The sequence below is a fragment of the Scyliorhinus canicula genome, chromosome 16, assembly GCF_902713615.1.
Source record: "Scyliorhinus canicula chromosome 16, sScyCan1.1, whole genome shotgun sequence".
NCBI classification, from domain to species: domain Eukaryota; kingdom Metazoa; phylum Chordata; class Chondrichthyes; order Carcharhiniformes; family Scyliorhinidae; genus Scyliorhinus; species Scyliorhinus canicula.
In genome coordinates this window covers 125,176,519-125,198,024 of record NC_052161.1, presented here as the reverse complement: position 1 = coordinate 125,198,024, position 21,506 = coordinate 125,176,519, and the positions used below count along the sequence as shown (strand labels likewise).

Below are 21,506 nucleotides of genomic sequence, written 5' to 3'. Positions count from 1 at the left end.
ATATCTAATTTCACCATCTTCCGTGGTGGGATTTAAAAAAATATATATACTTTTATTGAAAAGTTTCATATATGATGAACAAACATATCAAACACATAACCCAAGTACGCAATTGCACCTAAGAAAATAACAGATATAAATAAATAAAATACATCCTTGAACTGAACATACAAGAAATGTGATTAGAATGTGCACTTGTGATAGCCATGGTTGACAGTGTGATCAGTTGTGACAGATGCGGTAAGAACTGGGGCGGGTGGTCCCAGTGTACAGCCCCACAGGACGAGGCAAACTGAAAGGGTTCTGCGCTGTGAATTATAAAGGCAGAACCCAGAAACTTTGCCAAAAGTTTTTCCCTCTCTCTCCGTGCGTTTTTCCTGTTGTTGTGAAACTGACCTGAAATCGCAGAGGCTGAAGCAGAAATAGACAAATCCAGACACATCTCCCACCTCGGGATCCCAGCATTTCCCTCTGCATTCTAACCAGGCAATATTCCTGGGTTTAGGCAGATTGCAATATACTCACCAAAGCCCTGCTCTCAGCCAGAGGACGGACGGGACTCCCTCTCTCTGTCTCTCTCTCTCTCTGTCTGTCCCCACAATCTCCCTCTCTCTCTCTCTCTCTCTCTCTCTCTCTCTCAAACAAAGACAAGGCAGCTGGGAGGAAGGGGAGCCTTGAGGCAGATCTGCTGATGCCCCCATCCAATGGATGCCCGGGGCCAACGCACCGTCGCCCCCCCCCCTTTGCACGCCGTTGGCCCCTACCCCTACCCCTACCCCCTATCTCTACCCCTACCCCTACCCCGACCCCCCTACCCCCTACCGTTACCTCCACCCCTACCCCCCCACGCCCACCCCCTCACCCCTACCCCCCACCCCTACCCCCCACCGCTACCCCCCCACCCCCTACCCCCTTACCCCCCCACTACCCCCCCACCGCCCCCCCCCCCCCCCCCCCTACCCCCCCCCCCCCCCCCCTACCCCCCCCCCCCCCCTACCCCCCACCCCCCACACTCGATGTAGGTAACTGAACGGCGTCAACCATCATCAATGGTTGACGCCGTTATAAACCTACTTTGATTTTCGCCGACGTGGCCACGGGTCACGTCGGCGGGACTTCGGCCCATCCGGGCCGGTGAATAAAAAAGCTTAAAAAAACAATGGCATCCCGCCGGCGCCAGCCGTTATCCGAGGCGGCCGGTGGGATTTGAAGAACGCCATTTTATGGCGGGTGGGTGAATCTTTAACATGGCGGGAGCAGCAATATCGGCGCCGCCGGCCGATTCTCCGACCCTGCGTGGGGTTGGAGAATTTTGCCCCATATCTCTAATGATCAAACGATGGACTAAAACTATGTCCAGGTGCGATGAGTAGTAAATTTTTTTAAATAATAAAACCTTGCATTTGCACAGCACCTTTCCGGATCTCAGGAGTTCCCAAAGCACTTTACAGTCAATGAAGTCCGTTTGAAATGTAATCATTGTTGTAATGTTGGAAACATGGCAGCCAAATTGCGCCCAACAAGGTCCCAAAAACAGCAATATGATAATGGTCAGAATCTGTTTTTAATGATGTTGAGGGATAAATTCAAAGAATTCTTTATACCTTCTTCAAATAGTGCCGTGGAAATATTTACACCCAGCTGAGGAATAGGGACCTTGGATTCTGTGAACATCTCATCAGATAAACAGCAATTCTGACAATGCAGCACTCCCTCGGTACTGCCCTGGAAATGTTGGCCTGGATTATAACTCAAATCTCTGGAGTGGGACTTTGGAAATTGTGTTAAAGTACAAGAGGTAATGGAAGTGCACAAAGAATGGTACCCCTGTAGTAGTCAGCAACGGAGGAAAGGAGCTGAATGAAAGTATGGGTGTGGGTGCGGGTGTGGGGAAGAGCCTCAATTCTTTTTACAAAGTACTGCTCAGTCAGCATAGGCAAAGCAATATGGTTTGGGGATAATGACAAGCTGCATATATACAGCACCTTTAACATAGTAAAAGTTCCAGAGCAAGATTGTAACAGGCAAAACTGAGGCACAATGCCACGGAAAGTGATATGGCAGTTAACCAATAAGGAGTTAACCAAAATTTGGTCACACAGGTAGCATTTAAAAAGCATCTTAAAGGTGAAAAATTGAGACATTTAGAGAGGGAATTTCAGAGCTTAGAGCCCTGTCAGACGAAGGCACAGCTGCCAATGGAGAGATGAGGGAAATTGGGGATAGAAAGAAAGACACTTTGTTCAGCTGAATATCCAATATACACTCATAAGCTTTCGAAATTCAGAAGCCCTTTCATCAAGGAGGTTGCTATGTGCTTTCTTGTGGATGACACATTCGAGTGACGGTTAGATCTCAGTTAAGTGCCTCACTATAGTGCTAACACTACCAGACTGTCCGTCGAGAAGAGAGTTAATACTCTGGAAGCAATCCAGAATTCAAGGTTTCAGTATAACGTCCCGCCAGCCACATTCTTCTAACTCAGCTGAAGCAACTCTGGATTCACTCCAGGATAGAACTGTGCAAACTGGGCTGATTGCCATGGAGGTGTCAGCACCACGCACTTCTGTTAAGTGTATAATCGATTTTCGACACACATCAGCAGCAGCACACACAAGAATGCAAGCTTACAAGCTGTGCAGCGACATAAAAATTAATTTATTGGACGAAATCAGTTTTTATATGTACAGTAATAAAATTCTTTCAGGTGGAGCTGAGCCCTAGAGATCAGAAAGGTCCCAGGTATGATCTGTGCTCTGTGCTGTGTCAGCGAGCTTCAGTTAGGTTATTACAATAGGCCTTAATCACCGAGCTGGGGAGAGTGACAATTCACCAGAATTCTCACTCTTGATCACTGTCCAGTAATTATTGCTGGAAAACTCACTTTGTGGAAATTGGTCAGGATAGGATTGATTTGGTTTGCCTTCAAGAACAACTTGAATTTATAGTGTCTTTAACGTCATAAAAATTCGAAGGTGCTTTAGAAGTGTTATCAAACAAAATTTGGCATCCACGAGGAGCTGTTAGGACAGGCAGCCAAAAGCTTGCTCAAAGAGATGGGTTATAAGGAGCAACTTAAAGGATAAAAGAGATTTGAGGTGATTTAGGGGGGGAATTCCACAGCTCAGTGCCTGAGCTACTGGGGGCACAGCCACTATTGGTGGGTGATTAAAATGAGGCCAAATTAGAGGAGCACAGGGATTTTGAAGGGTTGTAAGATTGGAGGGGATCACAGAGATAGAGAGGGGTGAGGATATGAAAGGATTTGATTTGATTTGATTTATTGTCACATGTACCAAAGTACAGTGAAAAGTATTTTTCTGCGGCCGAGGGATGTACACAGTAGACACAAGAATAATCAACAGAGAACATTGACGAATGGTTCATCGACAAAGCAGTGATTGGTTACAGAGTGGAACAAGGAACCAAACAAAGCAAACACATGAGCAATTTCAGCAGAGGGCGTCGCGAATAGTGTTCTTACAGGGAACAGATCAGTCCGAGGGGGAGTCGTTGAGGAGTCTTGTAGCTGTGGGGAAGAAGCTGTTCCTATGTCTGGATGTGCAAGTCTTCAGACTTCTGTACCTTCTGCCTGATGGAAGGTTCTGGAAGAAGGCAATGCCTGGGTGTGAGGGATGATGTGGCGATGCCAGAGTTGGACTGGGGTGAGCACAGTAAGAAGTCTTACAACGCCAGGTTAAAGTTCAACAGGTTTGTTTCAAATCACTAGCTTTCGGAGCACTGCTCCTTCCTCAGGTTGGACTTCAACCTGGTGTTGTAAGACTTCTTACTGGGTGGGAGGGGTCTCTGATAATGCTGTCTGCCTTCCTGAGGCAGTGAGAGGTGTAGACAGAATCAATGTGGGGGTGGAAAGTTTGTGTAATGCGTTGGGCCTCACCACAGTCTGCAGTTTCTTGCAATCTTGGACTGAGCAGTTGCCATACCAAGCTGTGATGCAGCCGGATAGGATGCTCTCTATTGCACATCTGTAGAAGTTTGTCAGAGTCGATGCACACATGCCAAATTTCTTGAGCTTCCGCAGGCAGTAGAGACGTTGTTGGGCTTGAAAACAGGGATGAGAATCTTAAAATGAAAGCATTACTTCAGCAGGAGCCAATGTAGGTCAACAAACACAGAGGGTGAGTAATAATAATAATTTTTATTGTCACAAGTAGGCTTGCATTAACACTGCAATGAAGTTACCGTGAAAATCCCCTAGTCTCCACCCTCTGGCACCTGTTCGAGTACACGGAAGGAGAATTCAGAATGTTCAATTCACCTAACAGCACGTCTTTCGGGACTTGTGGGAGGAAACCGGAGCACCCGGAGGAAACCCACGCAGACACGGGGAGAACGTGCAGACTCAGCACAGACAGTGACCCAAGCCGGAATCGAACCTGGGACCCTGGTGCTGTGAAGCAACAGTCCTAACCACAGTGCTATTGTGCCACCCTGTAGGACTCGGGGAAGATTAAGACAGGATTCATTAATGACCTCAGAGTGAAGGCATCCCTCGGCTGTATTGATCGCAATGCTTTAATTTTACATCCAGTTTGAAAGGAAAAAGAGTGGGTCTGAGACTAGTATTTTAAACTTAAATAATGGAAGCTATTTGGGTATGAAAGCTGAGCTAGTTGTAGTGAACTGGAATACTAGGCTTGGGGATACATCAATAGAGAAACAGTGACGGACATTTAAGGGGATAGCTCAGAATACTCAGAATAAGTATATTACTACGACAAATAAAAATTCTAAGAGTGGACCCACCATCTGTGGTTAGCTAAAGAAGTTATGGAAAGCATCAAGTTGAGGAAAAAACACACAATTATGCAAAGATGAGTGACAGGTCAGATGACCAGTTAGAATATAAAGAACGGCAGAGAATTACGAAAAGGTCAATTGGTAGAAAGAAATTAGAGTATGGGAGGAACTAGTTAGAAATGTAAAAACAGATAGCAAGAGTTTCTATAGGTACTTAAAAAGCAAAAGAATAAGTAAACTGAGCATCGGTCCTCTAGCATAATGATGGGGAGTTAACAGGAGATAATAGGAAATGGCGGATGAAATGAACAACTATTTTGCTTTGGTCTTCACTATAGAGGATACAAAAAAAATCCAGTAATATCTTAAAATCAAGTGGTGGAAGGGAGAGGGGAACTTGATGAAAGAGGTGGCTAATGAGGTAGTACATGCATTGGTATTAATTTTCCAAAATGTTCTAGTTCCTGGAAAGATTTCCATCAGACCAAAAGGTAGAAAATATAACCCCTCTATTCAAGAAGGGAGGAAGGCAGAAAACAGGAAATCATTGGCTTGTTGGTTTGATATCTGTCATGGGGAAGGTGTTAGAATTGATCAGAAAGGGGGTTATAGCTGGGCACTTAGAGAAACTCAAAGTAATGGGGAAGAGTCAGCATGATTTTGTGAAAGGAAATCATGTTTAACCAATTTATTGGAGTTCTTTGAAGGAGTACATGTGCTGGGGATAAAGAGGAACCTGTAGACGTGCTGTACTTGGATTTCCAGAAGGCATTTGACAAGATGCCACATCAAAGGTTATCGCAAAAAACAAAAGCTCATGGTGAGGGGATGGATAGAAGATTGGCTAGCTGGCAGAAAATAGAGAGGATGCATAAATGGATCTTTTTCTGATTGGCATTTTGTGATGTGAAGTCCCACGGGAGTCTGCTGGGGCCTCAACTTTTTATAATTTATATCAATGACTTAGATGAAGAGAGTGAAGGCATGGCGGCTAAATTTGCAAATGACACGAAGATAAGTCAGAAAGAATGTTGCGAAGAGGACATAAAGGGGTTGCAGATGGATATAGATAGGTTGAGTGATGGAACAAAAATCTGGCAGGTGGAGAAGAATGTGGGAAAACGCGAAGTTGTTCACATTGGCAGGAAGAATTTTTAAAAAGAGTTTTGTTGAAACAAAGAAGAGCTGCAGAATTCTGAGATGCAGCGGGATCCAGGTGTTCTTGTGCATGAGCCACACGTTAGCATGTAGGAACAGCAAGTAATTAATAAGACTAATGGAATGCTTTTCTCTAGTACGACAGAAATTAAACATGAAGGTAAAGATATTCTGCTTCAGTTATACAGGTTATTTGTGAGGTCACATCTAGAGTAATGTGCACAGTTTTTGTCTCCTGTTTTTAATCTTTTTTTAAAATTTAAAGCACCCAATTTGTTTTTTCTAATTAAGGTGGAATTTAGAGTGGGTTGTGGTGGTGAGACCCAAACAGACAAGGGGAGAATGTGCAAACTCCACATGGACAATGACCCAGGGCTGGGATCAAACCCAGGTCCTCAGCACCATGAGGCAGCAGTGCTAACCACTACTCCACCGTGCCGTCATTTTGTCTCCTTTTTTAAAGAAGTGTTAAGAACCCCGCTGATGTTACATGCAGGAGTGTCTCAAAGCCCGAAGGATAACTTGGAACACTGGTTCTTAGTGGTTTTATATGTTTGGAATAAGGTGAGGAACAATGTACAAACCTGAGGAACCAGCCCAGTCATTGTGTAAACAATTAATACAATTTATTAAAGTGAAAGAAAAGGAAAAAACACACAGCTAAAGACTAATATACATTATGACACTTAAGTATATTAATAACTAAACACAGTTTTATCTGAAGTTGCCTCCTGTTCCCAAAATATACCCAAGTTCCCTGAACTCACTGAGACAATGTTTTTGCCAAGCAACATCCAATTTTAGTAACTCTATATAGGTCAAATCCAGCTAATTAGTAACCACACAACACTGCTTAGGTGACCAAGTCTGGGAAATGTCTCTTCCTGATTTAGCAAAGGCACAAACTGAGTCCTTTGCACTCTGCTGTGGCTCTAAATGTTAGATGGCACAAACCTCCATGGCTCAGATCATAGATGGAAATGGCTTGTCTCTGGTGGGTGGAGAACTGACCTCTCTCCCCAATGAGGGTATTAGCAGTTATACTCTTCAGTGTGTTTGATAGCCCACCCTGCGCATTCGGATGTCTCCATTTCTCAAATTCCTTGTCTATATAAGTTATCATTTGTATAGCACCACTGATCCCTGGTAAACTTTCTGATGTGGACATTCACACCTCAATGTCTTTGGACGCCTGATAATCTTGTCATTGGCTAAATTGTGTCTCATTATTCCTCTAGAGTTCTGCTAGTCTTGTTACTTGACTGCTATTTCGCTTTCTTCACAAGTTCACTGTTAACATTGTTAATTTCCCAAATTCCTAACAGGAAGGATGTAAATGCGTTGGAGACGGTTCAGAGGAGGTTTACTAGATTAATTCTGGAATGAGCGGGCTGTTTTATGAGGAACGGTTAAACAGACTGGGTCTGTTTCCACAAGAGTTTAAAGAGTGAGGGGTGACTTGATTGAAGTATATGAAATCCTGAATGGTCTTGACAAGGTGGACATGGAAAGGATGTTTCCTCTTGTGGGTGAGTCCAGAACTAGGGGGCAGTTTTAAAATTAGAGGTCTCCCTTTCAGGGCAGAGATATAGGTCAAATCTCTATACATTAGAGGAGAAACATTTTCTCTCAGATTGTGCGGCCTTGGAATCCTTTGCTTCAGAAGGTAGTGGAGGCAGGGTCAACTCATATTTTTAAGGCGGAGGTAGATATATTCTTGTTCGGCAAGGGAACCAAAGGTTATCGGGGGTAGATGGGAATGTGGAACTTGAAACACAAACAGATGAGCCATGATCTTATTGAATGGCAGAGCAGGCTTGAGGAGCCAAAAGCCCTCTTTCTGTCCGTGTTTCATATCTTCATGATACAGGGCGCAGGGCTTTAAAGGGCCACAAGTTTACAGAAAGTATAATGTGGAAGGCCACTCTGGATTGCTTTGGAAAAGTCAAGTCCAGAGATAATGAAGGCACAGATGAAGCTTTCAGTAACAGATAAGCTGAGGCGAGGGCAGAGTCAAGCAATATTACGGGGGTAGAAATAGGTCACCTTAGCAGATAGGTGATAGGGCGCTCTACTTCAACGTAACTTATGCTCCAACTGCTAATCAGCATTCACTGCCTAAGCTCACTCATAAAGAATAGTCACTTACAATTGGCATTGGAGGACTGGTGGCACCAGTGATACCAAACACAAAGGTAAGTTGATGCACTGGGGGTGAAAGCTGAATACTGTATAAAAGATGTTGAAGTGTATACCGAGCGACATCTATGAGGCCTTGTTTATTACTCCCAAAGCTCATTTAGCTCAACGTGAAACCAGTCTTCCCAGCATTCAGTCATGTTCATCATTTATTTAGGAAATGCATATTGCTTGCAATAAAAATAAAAACTGCAGATGCAGGAAATCTAAAACAAAAACAGAAATGCAACACTCAGCAGGTCGCTCAGCGTTTGTGGCGAGATGGTACCCTGTTGAGTATTTTCAGTGTTATTTGTTGCATGTATCTTGGCTCTGGATATTACAGCACATTAGACTTTGGCCTTTCGACTCTGGAACCTGGGTTAAAATTAAATCTAGTTAATTGGGCTATCTGCTGGTTGTAGGAATCCTACCTGAATCTGGATAATATCACACCAAGTCCATGAGCCCACAGCACAGAACTGACTCCTCTTATCCCTTGAAAAACATCGCCAAAACTGAATCTGGCCCATTCATCTCATTGATTTTTATGAGATCTTGCTGTTCTCAAACTGATTGCTGAGTATGCCTACATCAATGATTATATTCCAAAATTGTAAGGGTGAGAAAGGTTTCTGTAAAAAGCTCTGTGCAAAATAACCTCTATTTCAACAACAGTAAGCACTATATTAAAGAACCTGACCCACAAGACAACAGCCAGGACAATGGAAATTGCCGCGCATTTGCAGCTGCAGGAGATCTTCCGAGGTTCAGGCTGAGATGCCGTATTGGACCAGAGTTCGTTCTTGGGATTTGAGTGACCCTGGCAAGGCTGCATTGAGGGCCCTTCACCAAAGTGGTGATGGTGGACTTTCTCCTTGACCTGTTGCAATCTGTGCGACTATAATGCTTCCCTAATGTTGTCGGGAAATTCCAAGATTTAAATGCAATCAGGGTGAAGCAATAGCAATCTATTCAAGTCGGGATAGTGTGTGACTCGGAGGAGAACTTTAGATTTATTCCCTGACATTGCTTTCTTTGTTGATCTCGGTGGTAAATAATGCAAGGCTGGGAGAGGCTGTTTAAGTCTGCCTCGATACTATACCTGATCCTTCATGCTTGATGAAAATGAAAGTGCTCCATTCCTAAATGCAGACATTCCTTACCTTAATAAGGACAAAATTCGCAAAGTGGTAAAAGAAAGTTTTTTTAAAATGAAATTTTTAGCAGATCATAGTGTTGTCAGTATTCATTTTATCTGATGGGCTCCTCGCAGGATGTTAAGTTTCTATGGAGACAAGCCAAAGCATTTTTTTTGCAAGTTGTTCGTCTGGGACCTGCTGACGAATGTAATTTATAGAAGAGTTACATGACTTGCATTAATCCAGCACCACCAACCTCCAGTCAGTCATTAAAAAATGATGACTTTGTTATAAAAGATCATGAGATTTCAGGCTCTGCCGAATGACATTAAACTCCATGTCCCATCTGAGAGATCATCATTCCCTTCTCTTTTATTTACAGCTTTTTAGATGGTTTGCCATTTTGCCCAGTGCAACTTTTTACATAATGCAATATTTCTGTGCATGATTAGTTTACATAGCAGCATCAGACAACTTCTCCACAAAACATTAACCAATGTGAACTACCTCCATAACAGCTCCAATATAACAACAGTTTGCATTTATGTAGCACTTTTCACACAGTAAAGTGATGCAAGGTGCTTTTCAGGAGCTATATTCAACATAATTTGACACCAGGCCTCATAGAACAGGTGACCAAGGTTGAAGAGGTAGGTTTTAAGGAGAGAGAGATTTAGATGGGACAAAAACCTTAATTCCAGGCAGCTGATGGCATGGCTCTAATGGTGAAGCAATTAAAATCCTGAATGTGCTCAAGGCCAGAATTGGAAGAGCACAAAGATCTTGGAGGGTTTTAGGGCTGGAGAAGAATAGGCTCATGGAATCCCTATGTGCAGGAGGCCATTCGCTCCATCGAGTCTGCACCAACCCTCTGAAAGAGCACCTTACGTGGGCCCACTCCTCCCCCCCCCCCCCCCCCACCCCGTAACTGCACCTAACCTGCACATCTTTGGAGACTAAGGGGCAATTTACTGTGGCCAATCCACCTAACCTGCACACCTTTGTACTGTGGGAGGAAACTCACATAGACACGGGGAGAAAGTGCAAACTCCAGACTGACACCCAAGGCTGGAATTGAACCGGGTCTAAAACAGCAGTGCTAACCACTGTGCCGCATCAAAAATGACTGGGCTTTAATCCGAAAGAGTACTCTGCCTGGGCCCACATGCCTGCCCTAACCCCATAATCCCACGTATTGATCATGGCCAATCCATTAACTTGTACATCTTTGGGCCGTGGGAGGAAACTGGAGCACCCGGCGGAAACCCACGCAGACATGGGTAGAACGTGAAAACTCCACACAGTTACCCAAGACTAGAGTCAAACGTGGATCCCTGGTGCTGTGACGCAGCAGTGCTAACCACTCTGTCACCGTGCCGCCCATATTCTTCAACTTCCTACTGTAACATCCCTAAATATTATAAAACCCTCCAGTGCCAAACTGCCATAGTCGCCAATGCTTTAACATAACTCCTATTAACACTGTGATGTTGCACTGACTGATATAACATTCTACTGAATACAGTAATGGAAATGTGAATAACGATAAAGTTTGCCTTGATTGCCTTTGGAGGTCTAATATCTCATTTTGTGATCTGGTGTCAAATTATGTTTGATAACACTCTTATGACATGTATTGGGACATTTCACTATGTTAAAGGCACTACATAAATGCAACTTATTTTTGTTTATTATGCTGGAGGTTATCATTGAAGTTGTTCCTCCTTCTCGTACATCTTCATCCTTTCACAAAGCACTGAAACAACCATCGCCACCTCATCAATTGCATTGTCTGTGACTGTGGTGCTGAACACCCCCAACCCCCGCATTCGCAACTTCTAAACAATTGATAGTTCAATTGTTTAAAAGTTGCCCAATTCAGTGGGATTGATCTAATTTTTAATGTAATTATTCATAGGAGTAGCATCTCTCGCAAAGACAGCATTTATTAACCATTCTTAATTGTCCTCGAGAAGGTGATGGTGGTCAATTCAAGTCTTTCATGGGTCACAATTCCCTCCAGCTCAATCTTCGGAAGACTGAAACCATTTTCCTCAGCCTCCAAGACAAATTGTTTCCTCGTCATCGACGTCATTGGCCTCCCAGCCACTGTTTCAGTCTGAAGCAGACCTACTATAATCTTGCCATCCTCTTTGACTCTAACTGGTAGCTTATTGGCTATTTAGTGTCCCTTCTCAACATCGCCCATCATTTCCCCTGACTACAACCCTCCACAGTGGCGGACTGGGTCTAAAAATATTGGTTGCCAGGAGACAAAGGGGGCCCACCCACAACTACAATGCTATCATTTAATTTTCATAACGAATGAATAAAATTTTCAAAAAATACATATGGAAAAAAGGGTACAATTAAAATTTTTGTTGAAAAAATGTGTATTTCTTAGTAATTACAGTGTACATGTACTGTACATATTACCGGCAGTAGATACCAAATGTAAATACAGAATGTTATAATTGGATTTTTTATTTATTTATTTTAATTTTAAGTAATTGGTTGATATTTTTAAATAGTTTACTGCACAATTTACACATTAACAGATAGTTCAAAAGCACAATAGAGCATTGCATGCAGTCCACTATATTAAGAGCAATCGTTTGTGTTCGCTAGATTGTGCGAATCTGCCAATAATTGCTTCTGCATCCAATTCATCTAACAATTCCTTTTCAATGGATAGCAACATGTATGATTCCAAATTCTCCTCAGACAGAGAATTTCTTAACCTTGTCTTTATGATCTTTAGCTTTGAAAATGTCCTCTCACATTGGACTTGAGTAACTGATAGTATGCGGATGACTTTATAAAGTTCATAAAGGTTATCATATGCCTTGTCATGAAGTCTGTTGGATGCCAGAATTTTTAGTACACACGATGGGCAAGTGCTGCAAATTTTACAATTGTTGCAACTGGAATCCATATTCTCACCATCATTAAGCAATTGCTTTAATACATCAAAGTTTGAAGCAAAAGAAAACAATTCCAATATTACTTGATCTTTGCTGATTTGTGGAAACAGCTTAATAATACCTTCCAATGCTTCATCTTCAAGGCCCTTCTCTGCAATAGTTTTAAACTTTGCTGGGTCCAAGCAGGACAAATCTTTATACAACTGTTTGTGTTGTACAAAGCGTGATTCTAGTGACTGGACAATGCGATCCATTATTAGGTTAAACACATTTACTCGAAAATCAGCTAGAGAATCTGAGGAATTTCTTTCATCGTCAATAAGCTCATCTGCCATTCTTTTCTTCTTCCTCTGCCTCTTAACTGGCAATGCTGTTTCCAACGCATCAATTTCCAATGTTTGATTTTCATCCATATTCATCTGTGAAATCCTGTCATTACATTTATTTACAAATTCCAAAGCCTTGCTGTGAACATTATCAGATGTTCTTGTCTGTTCCTTCAACTTTGTTGTAGCTGAATCTACCAAACTCCATGCAGTAAACATATCTATGGTTTCAAACTTTAGAAGACTTTGAAGTAAAACATTTGCTTCATGTTTTGTTTTTGCATCAAACTTTCCTGAATCTTGTATCATTGATAAGCATGTCAATAGATTTACAAAAGTACTGGCAGCGGCATCATCAAAACGTCCAAATATAGTTGTTGCTGCATTGGAGTTTCCTGACCATCTGGTCTCACCAATTAGCTTTAATCGTTTCATTTTTTTCTTGTCCTAGATGTTTTCCAACAACTTCTATCCATACAGCCATTCTCTTGTATGATGCTTTCACAAAAGTTGCTATATTCTGGAGCAAATTGAAAAAAGAAACTGCAGGCACACAACATTTTATTGTTTCAGTTATCACCAAATTCAAGACATGGGCATAGCACCATATATGAACATGTTGATCAGCCACATCAGCAATTTTACTTTGTAAACCATTATACTGGCCATGGTAACTTGCAGCGCCATCTGTGCTATCAGATAAACATTTTTGGGGGTCAATTTAAGATGCTGTAATGTTTCAATCAATAGATCAAAAAGTCCCTGTCCTGTACCATCATTACTTGGCACAACTGAAAGTAGTCGCTCACAGATAATACCTTTAAGCACATACCGAATAATAATGCTAAACTGATCGATGGATGAATTATCTTGTGTTGAATCAACCTGAATAGAATAATATTTTGCTTGAGAAACTTCATGACTAATTCTTTCTTGTATCATATTCTTCATAATTTTGATTAACATGTTTATAGTTGTTTTACTCAGGTATGTAACAAGTCCACCACGGCCTTTACTTTGAGCCTTTCCTTGGTGCTCTAATCGTTTGATTCTTTGTTTAGACTTGCTTTGCACTGCAGAAATGTGAGCTGCCATAATGGGGTCATATTTTGCCATCAACTGCACTGTAGCTAAAAAATTGCCATGATTCAGAACCTCATTATCTAGAGCAGGGGTGGGCAAACTACGGCCCGCGGGCCGCATGCAGCCCGCCAAAGGTCTTTATGCGGCCCACCAAGTCATTAAAAAAAAAAAAAATTTTAATTTTAATTTTTTTTAAGGTTAATGGGGGGGGCTGTTGGGTTACTTACTGGTATAGGGTGGATACGTTGACTTGAGTAGGGTGATCATTGCTCAGCACAATGTCGAGGGCCGAAGGGCCTGTTCTGTGCTGTACTGTTCTATGTCCTATATGAGGCGCCCAGAATCATAACCGGGTGAAGTAATTATTTTACTTAATATACTATGCGGCCCTTTAAAATTGTAAATTTCTGAATGTGGCCCTTGAACAGAAAAGTTTGCCCACCCCTGATCTAGAGTGTAGGCCGATTCATTTCTGTGACCTCGAATAGGAAGTGCTTGCTTGCCTAACATCTTTATGATGTCTATAATCCTCATGACAATACTTGTCTGCTTCAATACTTCTTCTTTCCTTTTAATTAGTGATGCTGCAAAAAATGTATCTAAGGTGCCATCATTAACCACACTGATATATTGCTGAGCATTTCTGACATGTGTTGCTGTCAATTCATGTAAAGTCAAGCTCTGGCTAATACGCCTGTAGTCACTAAAGCCACGTACAAAGGGTGATGGATTACAAGTGTTGGGAAACTCAAAGGCTAAGCCCCATCTATTTTCTTTGTTATGTGTTAGCCATTTTCTTGGGACTGAGTCATTCATAATTTTCCTCTCATACAAACGAGCATCAAATGGCAGATCATCAAGTGGCTGAAGTGGATGTTCAGCAAAAAACTGTTTTAGCTTTGCTCGTGATGGATATTGGAAGATTCCAGTAATTGATCTTTCATTTTCTTGCGTAGGTTCATTTACAGGATGTGCTTCAGAAACCAAGTCATTTATGCTTGAAGGAATATCTGATTCCCTGTCACTAGTTGAAGCTATGTGTTCAGATGTTGCAACTACAGGCAGTACAGATACCGGAACAAGGAAGCCAGAAGAAATATTGGGCCTGGGTTGATTAGTAATGGCTGCACTTGTATTTGTCTCTACATTCAAAGTAGCTCTTCTCTGTTCTTGTAACCCGCATGTCATTGCATCATCACCATGAGCATTGTTTCTTGCTTCTTGATTATTTGTTGCAGAACTGGATATTGATGTGGATTGTGCTTGTGGTTTTATAAACTCTGTAATAGGCCTGCATCGCTTGGCTGATTCCTTCCTTTCTGCTTCTTTTTGTTCTTTGCGTTTTAGTGACCCAGATTTATGCTTTTTCTTTTCCATGCTGGTAGGGGTAATATTCCTGAAATAAAAACTTAATTAAAAATAGCCCACATTGGGAAAAATGAATATTGATGATTGCAAGAATAACTTGAAGGAACGCCAGATAACCCCCTACTTGATAAAAAATATAAAATAACTTACTTACACTTCAATAGGCTATGTTCATTAGTCAATACAACTGTGGCCTATGCAGCTTCAGAATAGGAGACAATCCACTGTCCAGTGTTCACACCAGCAAGCAACTGAGACAACTGTTGAAACTTAGAAGTTTGGTCCGACTATAGTAAGACATTAAGAATGGTCCCATGACCAAAGTTAACATGTCCAGTTTGATACCAGTGTAGTGTTACAAGTCGCAACCCTTTGAGTTTACCGATCATGGCTTATCACTTCAATATCTTTGACCTCATGATTCACAGTCAAAGGTACCGCTTCTCCTTTTCGGTGACCTCACGACCCTATGTACTGCTTGATATCCTTTCAAGTTGCCGACCATCTCAAATCACGAACTGTAACTTTATCTTTAACTTCACACACTCTTGCTGAAAGCGTGGATTTCCAACTATGTCCGACCCAGGTGAACCAGCCCCCCCCCCCACTCCTTTTCACATCCGTTTAACACTGCTTCGTTCCTTCATACACTGAGTGATTATTTGTTTGTTTCTTTATTGCATTTTTATTTGGTATTGCTCTTTTTAAAAACAATTATATTTTATTAAGTTAGAATACAAATCTCAGGAAAGAAGTTGGAGATTTATTTATCTAATTAATTATAATTTTTAACGGCCCTTCAGAGATTCACGGGCCCCTTCTTGGCTCTCCGGGCTACGGACCGATGTACCGGCTGAACTAAGACTACTGCTTGATATCCTTTGAAGTTGCCAACCATCTCAAATCACGAATTGTAACTTTATCTTTAAATTCACACACTCTTGCTGAAAACATGGAATTTCCTTAATTATGCCCGACCCGGGCCCCCCTATTCCACATCCTTCCACTACCTCCCCTGCTTCGTTCCTTTTCATGCACTGCTTATTTGTGTCCTGTTCTCTTTTTTTTCTTATTCCTTTTTATTACTAAAACAGTTGTCTGTGTTTGTTTCTTTATTGCATTTTTATTTGATATAGGGGGCCCACTTGCCATCGGGCAAGCTGACACCCTGGCCAGTCCGCCACTGACCCTCCACCACTCCTTCATCAACTCAAGACTTGGTTACTCTAACACCCCTCTTCGAATCTCCAGAAATCCTAATTTGTCAAAAAGGGTGACACGTATCTGTCCTGCACTAAATTGCACCTTTCCCCATCTCACTGACCCACATACCCTTCTGCCTTTCTCTGATTCTCATTTGTGACTGCAGTCCCACATCAACATGGTTGATTCTGACTTGGCTTTGCAAGAGAGTATATTTTACATCTGGACTCGAAACGTTAGCTCTTTTCGCTCCCGACAGATACTGCCAGACCTGCTGAGATTTTCCAGCATTTTCTCTTTGGAGTATATTTTACTGTTACTCAGTAGTTCAAGGAGAATTCCACCCCTACTCCCTCCGGGCGGTTGGGCAATAAGTACAAACCTTCACTGCATTACATTGGTAAATGAGTGATTTATCACATGGTTGTTCTCTGGGGATTCAAGGCGTAAAAAATGGCTACTGTGCTTGTCTAATTAAAAACAGTGACTGCACTTCTAAAATGACTCATCGGCTGTGAGGATCTTTGGGGCAGATCCAAAGGGCGAGATTCTCCGCAAATGCGGAGAATCGTAAAGGATGCCGTGGGACAGGCCGTGACCCACGGCAGCCTTCACGGCCACTTCCGGGGCCGATGCCTCCCCCCCCCCCCCCCCGGGCAGGGCTAGGAGCGCGGCCCCGTCGTCAAGGCTGCACGTCAAGCATCACGGCGGCTGACGCGGCCGATTACGTCAGCCGCGCATGTGCAGGTTGGGCAACGCCAACCCGCGCATGCGCAGTTGCCGTCTTTCTTCTCAGCCGCCCGGCAAGACGTGGCGGCTTGATCTTGCCGGGCGGTGGAGGGGAAAGGGTGCGTCTGTTTTGGACGCTGGCCCGACGATCGGTGGGCACCGATTGTGGGCCTGTCCCCTCCCGAGCACAGTCGTGGTGCTCCCGTGCCAATCTGGCCTCTAGATGCCCCAAACGGGCATCTGCCGCCCGTTTTACGACGGCAGCGAGCAGGTGTGTTTGCTGCCGTGTTGAAACGGGCGTGAAGGCCCGGCTGCTTGGCCCATCGGCCTCGGAGAATCGCCGCTAGCCGTATTCGTGGCGTGCTTCGGGCGTGGGGGGGGAGAATAGCGGGAGGGCATGAAAAATGTCGGGAGGCCCTCCCGCTATTCTCCCACCCGGCATGGGGGGTGGAGCATCGCGCCCAAAATGTATGGCAGAATTTTACTGCCCACCCCCTTCCGGGAAGCCCAGGTAAAATTGTGGTGGGCTATCCCAGAAGTGACCAGCACTCCTGGTGGCGCCACTGAGGCTCCCTGAGCTGCAGGCGCGGGGGCCGGAGCGCCGCTTTGCCGTCGGAAAAGTTCCGCCCGTTGACTCTCGTTTTCCGCTCTCGCGGGGGAACGGCTGAGTATTTCCAGCATCTTCCGGTTTTTAATTCAACATCTTCAGGGATGTGCTGAATTGCGCGATAGTTGAGAAGCATTTTTTCGTGCGCGCCGCCTATTCTCGCTTTGATCTCGGCGCCGCCGGTCCTCCCAGGCCGGCAGAGGGCAGCGCAGCGCAGGCGGGAGGAGTGAGGCGGCCCGCGAGGTGGCGGTGGAGGAGGGAGTCTCTTGGCGAATGGTGCCCTTCTTGGCGGGCGGGTGAGGGGCGGAGCTGGCTGGCTGCTGGCCGGTGCCCCGCTGCGGGGTGAAAGGTGACAATGGCGGCGGCCTTGGTGGATGAAGAGATTAATAACGATGACTTTTACGCGCTTTTGAACGTCAGGAGGGAGGTGAGGGGGGTTCCTGTTCGCGCTCTCCGCCGGGTTCGTGGCCGTTGTGGGGGAGGGAGGGAACGGCACCGTCTTGAATCCGCCGCTGTGGAGGGCGGCCGGCCGGCGGCTTTCCGTTAACGTGCGGCGGGGCCCAGCCAACACCGTGCAGCCCCGAGAGTCAGCCCTGTGGGGGAATTAAACAGGGCTGTGCTTGGGCGGAGAAGCCCAGTTCAGTCACCATTAATCAGGCTGTTCAGTCTGTTATAAAGGACCTAATCGTGTGTGCAGGGCTCTCTCTTGTTTTATTTCAATTGTCTGGCGGCCAGCGTCACAAGCCTTTACGCTTTGTCCCCTTTGCGACGCTACCTTCGATTTTTGCCCTTGTAAAGGTGTGACACCACAGGGACTGGCATCCGTCCAGATTCTGGGACAGTCGGTGCCACTTTGGGCTGCTCTGTCCTTATCCAGACCTCCCCTCTCTCCCTGACCACTGAGGCCGAACTGGACTGTTGGCAAACTTGCTGCCCTTTTTTGACCCCAAGCAGAGCTTCTGACCCCCCCCCCCCCCCCCCCCAGTGCAGATGGAGGCCCTTCGGCCCACTGTGGGCATCGGCTCCCCGAGAGAGCAGTTTGCCAAGACCCATTCTCCCGCCTTGTCCCCGTAATCATCTTTTTCAGATAACAGCCTAATTCCCTTTTGAAAGCTTTGATTGGGTGGCACGGTGGTGCATTGCTTAGTACTGCTGCCTCACAGCACCAGGGACCCAGGTTCAATTTTGGCCTTTGGTCACTGTCTGTGTGGAGTCTGCACATTCTCCTGTGTCTTTGTGGGTTTCCTCCGGATGCTCTGGTTTCCTCCCATAGTCCAAAGATGTCTAGGGTAGGTGGATTGGCCATTCTAAATTGTTCCTTAGTGTCCAGAAGGTTAGGTGGAGTTACTGGGTTATGGGGATCGGGTGGGCCATGGTTCTAGGTAAGGTGCACTTTCCAAGGGCGGGTGAAGACTCGATGGGCTGAAGGACCTCCTGCACTGTACACACACTCTCAGGCCATGGGTTCGAGACCTTGACCTCATGCTACCTAAGAATGTTTTTCCTCATGTTGCTTTTGCTTCTTTTGCCAATTATTTTAAATCTGTGTCCTCTTGTTCTCGATCCTTTCAGGATTGGGAACCATTCTCCTCACCTACTCCGTCCAGATCCCTCATGATCATGAATGCCATCAAATCTCCACTTGACCGTCCTTTATCAAAGGAAATCAGCCCAAATTATCCAATCTACCTTCTTAACTGAAATTCCTTATTGTTGGAGCCATTCTCATGAATCTTTTCTGTACTTTGTCCAATGCCTTCACACCCTTTCTAAAATTCTCACCCACCTCTGCCTCAGAGTACCTGCTGCAGAAACCCTAATCTATATCTTTGTTACTCTAGACTTGTCTACTCCAAAACTCGGCAACCAACCAACTACCACCTTGTATAAATGTCTACTTACCCAAAACCAGATTGCCCATATCCTAACCAGCCCTTCTTCAGTATTCATTAGAGAGGGACCTTGTTGCTCGTGCGAACAGCGTGAACTAGGTTAATAGGCTCAAACAGGTTGATATTAAGAAGGATGATATGCTGGAAATTTTGAAAAGCATCAGGATAGATAAGTCCCCTGGGCCAGACGGGATATACTCAAGGTTACTACGGAAGCGAGGGAGGAGATTGCTGCGCCATTGGCGATGATCTTTGCGTCCTCACTCTCCACTGGAGTAGTACCGAATGATTGGAGGTGAATGTTGTTCCCCTGTTCAAGAAAGGGAATAGGGCAATCCCTGGGAATTACAGACCAGTCAGTCTTAAGTCTGTGGTGAGCAAAATAGGGGAAAGTATTCTGAGAGATAGGATTTATAATTATTTTAGAAAAACATAGTTTGATTAAAGATGGTCAGCATGGCTTTGTGAGGGGCAGGTGACCAGTGGTGACCCTCGGGGATCTGTTCTGGGACCTCTGCTCTTTGTGGTTTTTATGAATGACTTGGGTGAGGAAGTAGAAGAGTGGGTTGATGATGACACGAAGATTGGTGAATTGTAGATAGTGTCGAGGGCTGTTGCAGGTTACAACAGGACATTGACAAGATGCAGAGCTGGGCTGAGAAGTGGCAGATGGAGTTCAACCTTGATAAATGTGAAGTGATTCATTTTGGAAGGTCGAATTTGAATGCTGAATACAAGGTTAAAGGCAGGTTTCTTGGAAGTGTGGAGGAACAGAGGGATCTTGGGGTCCATGTACATAGATCCCTCAAAGTTGCCTCCCAGTTTGATAGGGTTGTTAAGAAGGTGTGTTGGCTTTCATTAACAGGGGGATTGAGTTTAAGATCTGTGAGGTTTTGCTGCAGTTTTATAAAACTCTGGTTAGACCACACTTGGAATATTGTGTCCAGTTCTGGTCGCCTCATTATAGGAAGGATGTGGATGTTTTGGGGAGGGTGCAGAAGAGATTTACCAGGATGCTGCCTGGACTGGAGGGCATGAGTTATGAAGAAAGATTGAGGGAGCTAGGGCTTTTCTCACTGGACAGCAGTGAATTGAAAGGGTGTAGGTTAGGTTGATCTTAGATTTGGATAAATGGTTGGCGCACATCCCCTTTAATGAAACAACATCATGGGCTGAAGTGCCTGTGCTGTACTGTTCTATGACCCACCTTTTCTATGGTTTATGATCTCCATTAGCAGCCAGTATGGAGATACCTAGAACATAGAACAGAACAGGCCCTTCGGCCCTCAATGTTGTGCCGAGCCATGATCACCCTACTCAAACCCACGTATGCACCCTACACCTGTAACCCAACAACCCCCCCTTAACCTTACTTTTATTAGGACACTACGGGCAATTTAGCATGGCCAATCCACCTAACCCGCACATCTTTGGACTGTGGGAGGAAACCGGAGCACCCGGAGGAAACCCACGCACACAGGGGGAGGACGTGCAGACTCCACACAGACAGTGACCCAGCCGGGAATCGAACCTGGGACCCTGGAGCTGTGAAGCATTTATGCTAACCACCATGCTACCCTGCTGTCCCTCTTAAAAATACCTCTTAAAATTCAAAACCTCTCGTGACTTTCCCTCTTCCTATCTCTGAAATCTTCTCCAGCCCTGCAAACCTCTGCACTCCTCCAATTCTGGCTTCATTGTGCCATCCTGATTTTAATTGCTCCGTCAGTGGCATTCATTTTCCATTGCATCCCTTTCATTAGTGGTTTGGATTATTATTTTTTTGATTAATGGGATGGTAGTGACTGAGGAATCTGTCTTTTAACTGTTTTGACTTGGCAGAATTGATAAGTCTCTTCTGTCTGACAGCTGCATGTGTCCAGTGTGAAATTATCCTGAGTGGAGCTCAGCCCAGTTTCAAATGGGCATGAACCCATAAACTGACTGTTGTTGGTTGTATTCCAATTCAGTGAAGTACTGACGTTTCAGTTTTGTTGCTGGTGATGGTTGTGATTTGTAGCAATTCATTAATGCATTGTACAAGAAGTGTGTTGCCACAGTGCATTGGTATCAATGTTCATACTAAATAAATGTAGCGACAATCCCAAGAGTTATTGCCTTTGCCAAGTCCAAAA

The 21,506-nt window shown here is 44.3% G+C and overlaps 1 protein-coding gene across 1 annotated transcript in view; it reads left to right on the top strand.

The window, feature by feature from the left end:
• Positions 1 to 17,739: 17,739 nt before the first annotated feature.
• The window catches only part of dnajc11a (DnaJ (Hsp40) homolog, subfamily C, member 11a), a 43,533-nt gene continuing 39,766 nt past the window's right edge, over positions 17,740 to 21,506 (top strand). Inside the window, exon 1 of the mRNA XM_038821630.1 lies at positions 17,740 to 17,906. Coding sequence (XP_038677558.1) covers positions 17,835 to 17,906 — 72 coding nt within the window. The 5' untranslated portion in view covers positions 17,740 to 17,834. The remainder of the gene's footprint in view (positions 17,907 to 21,506) is intronic.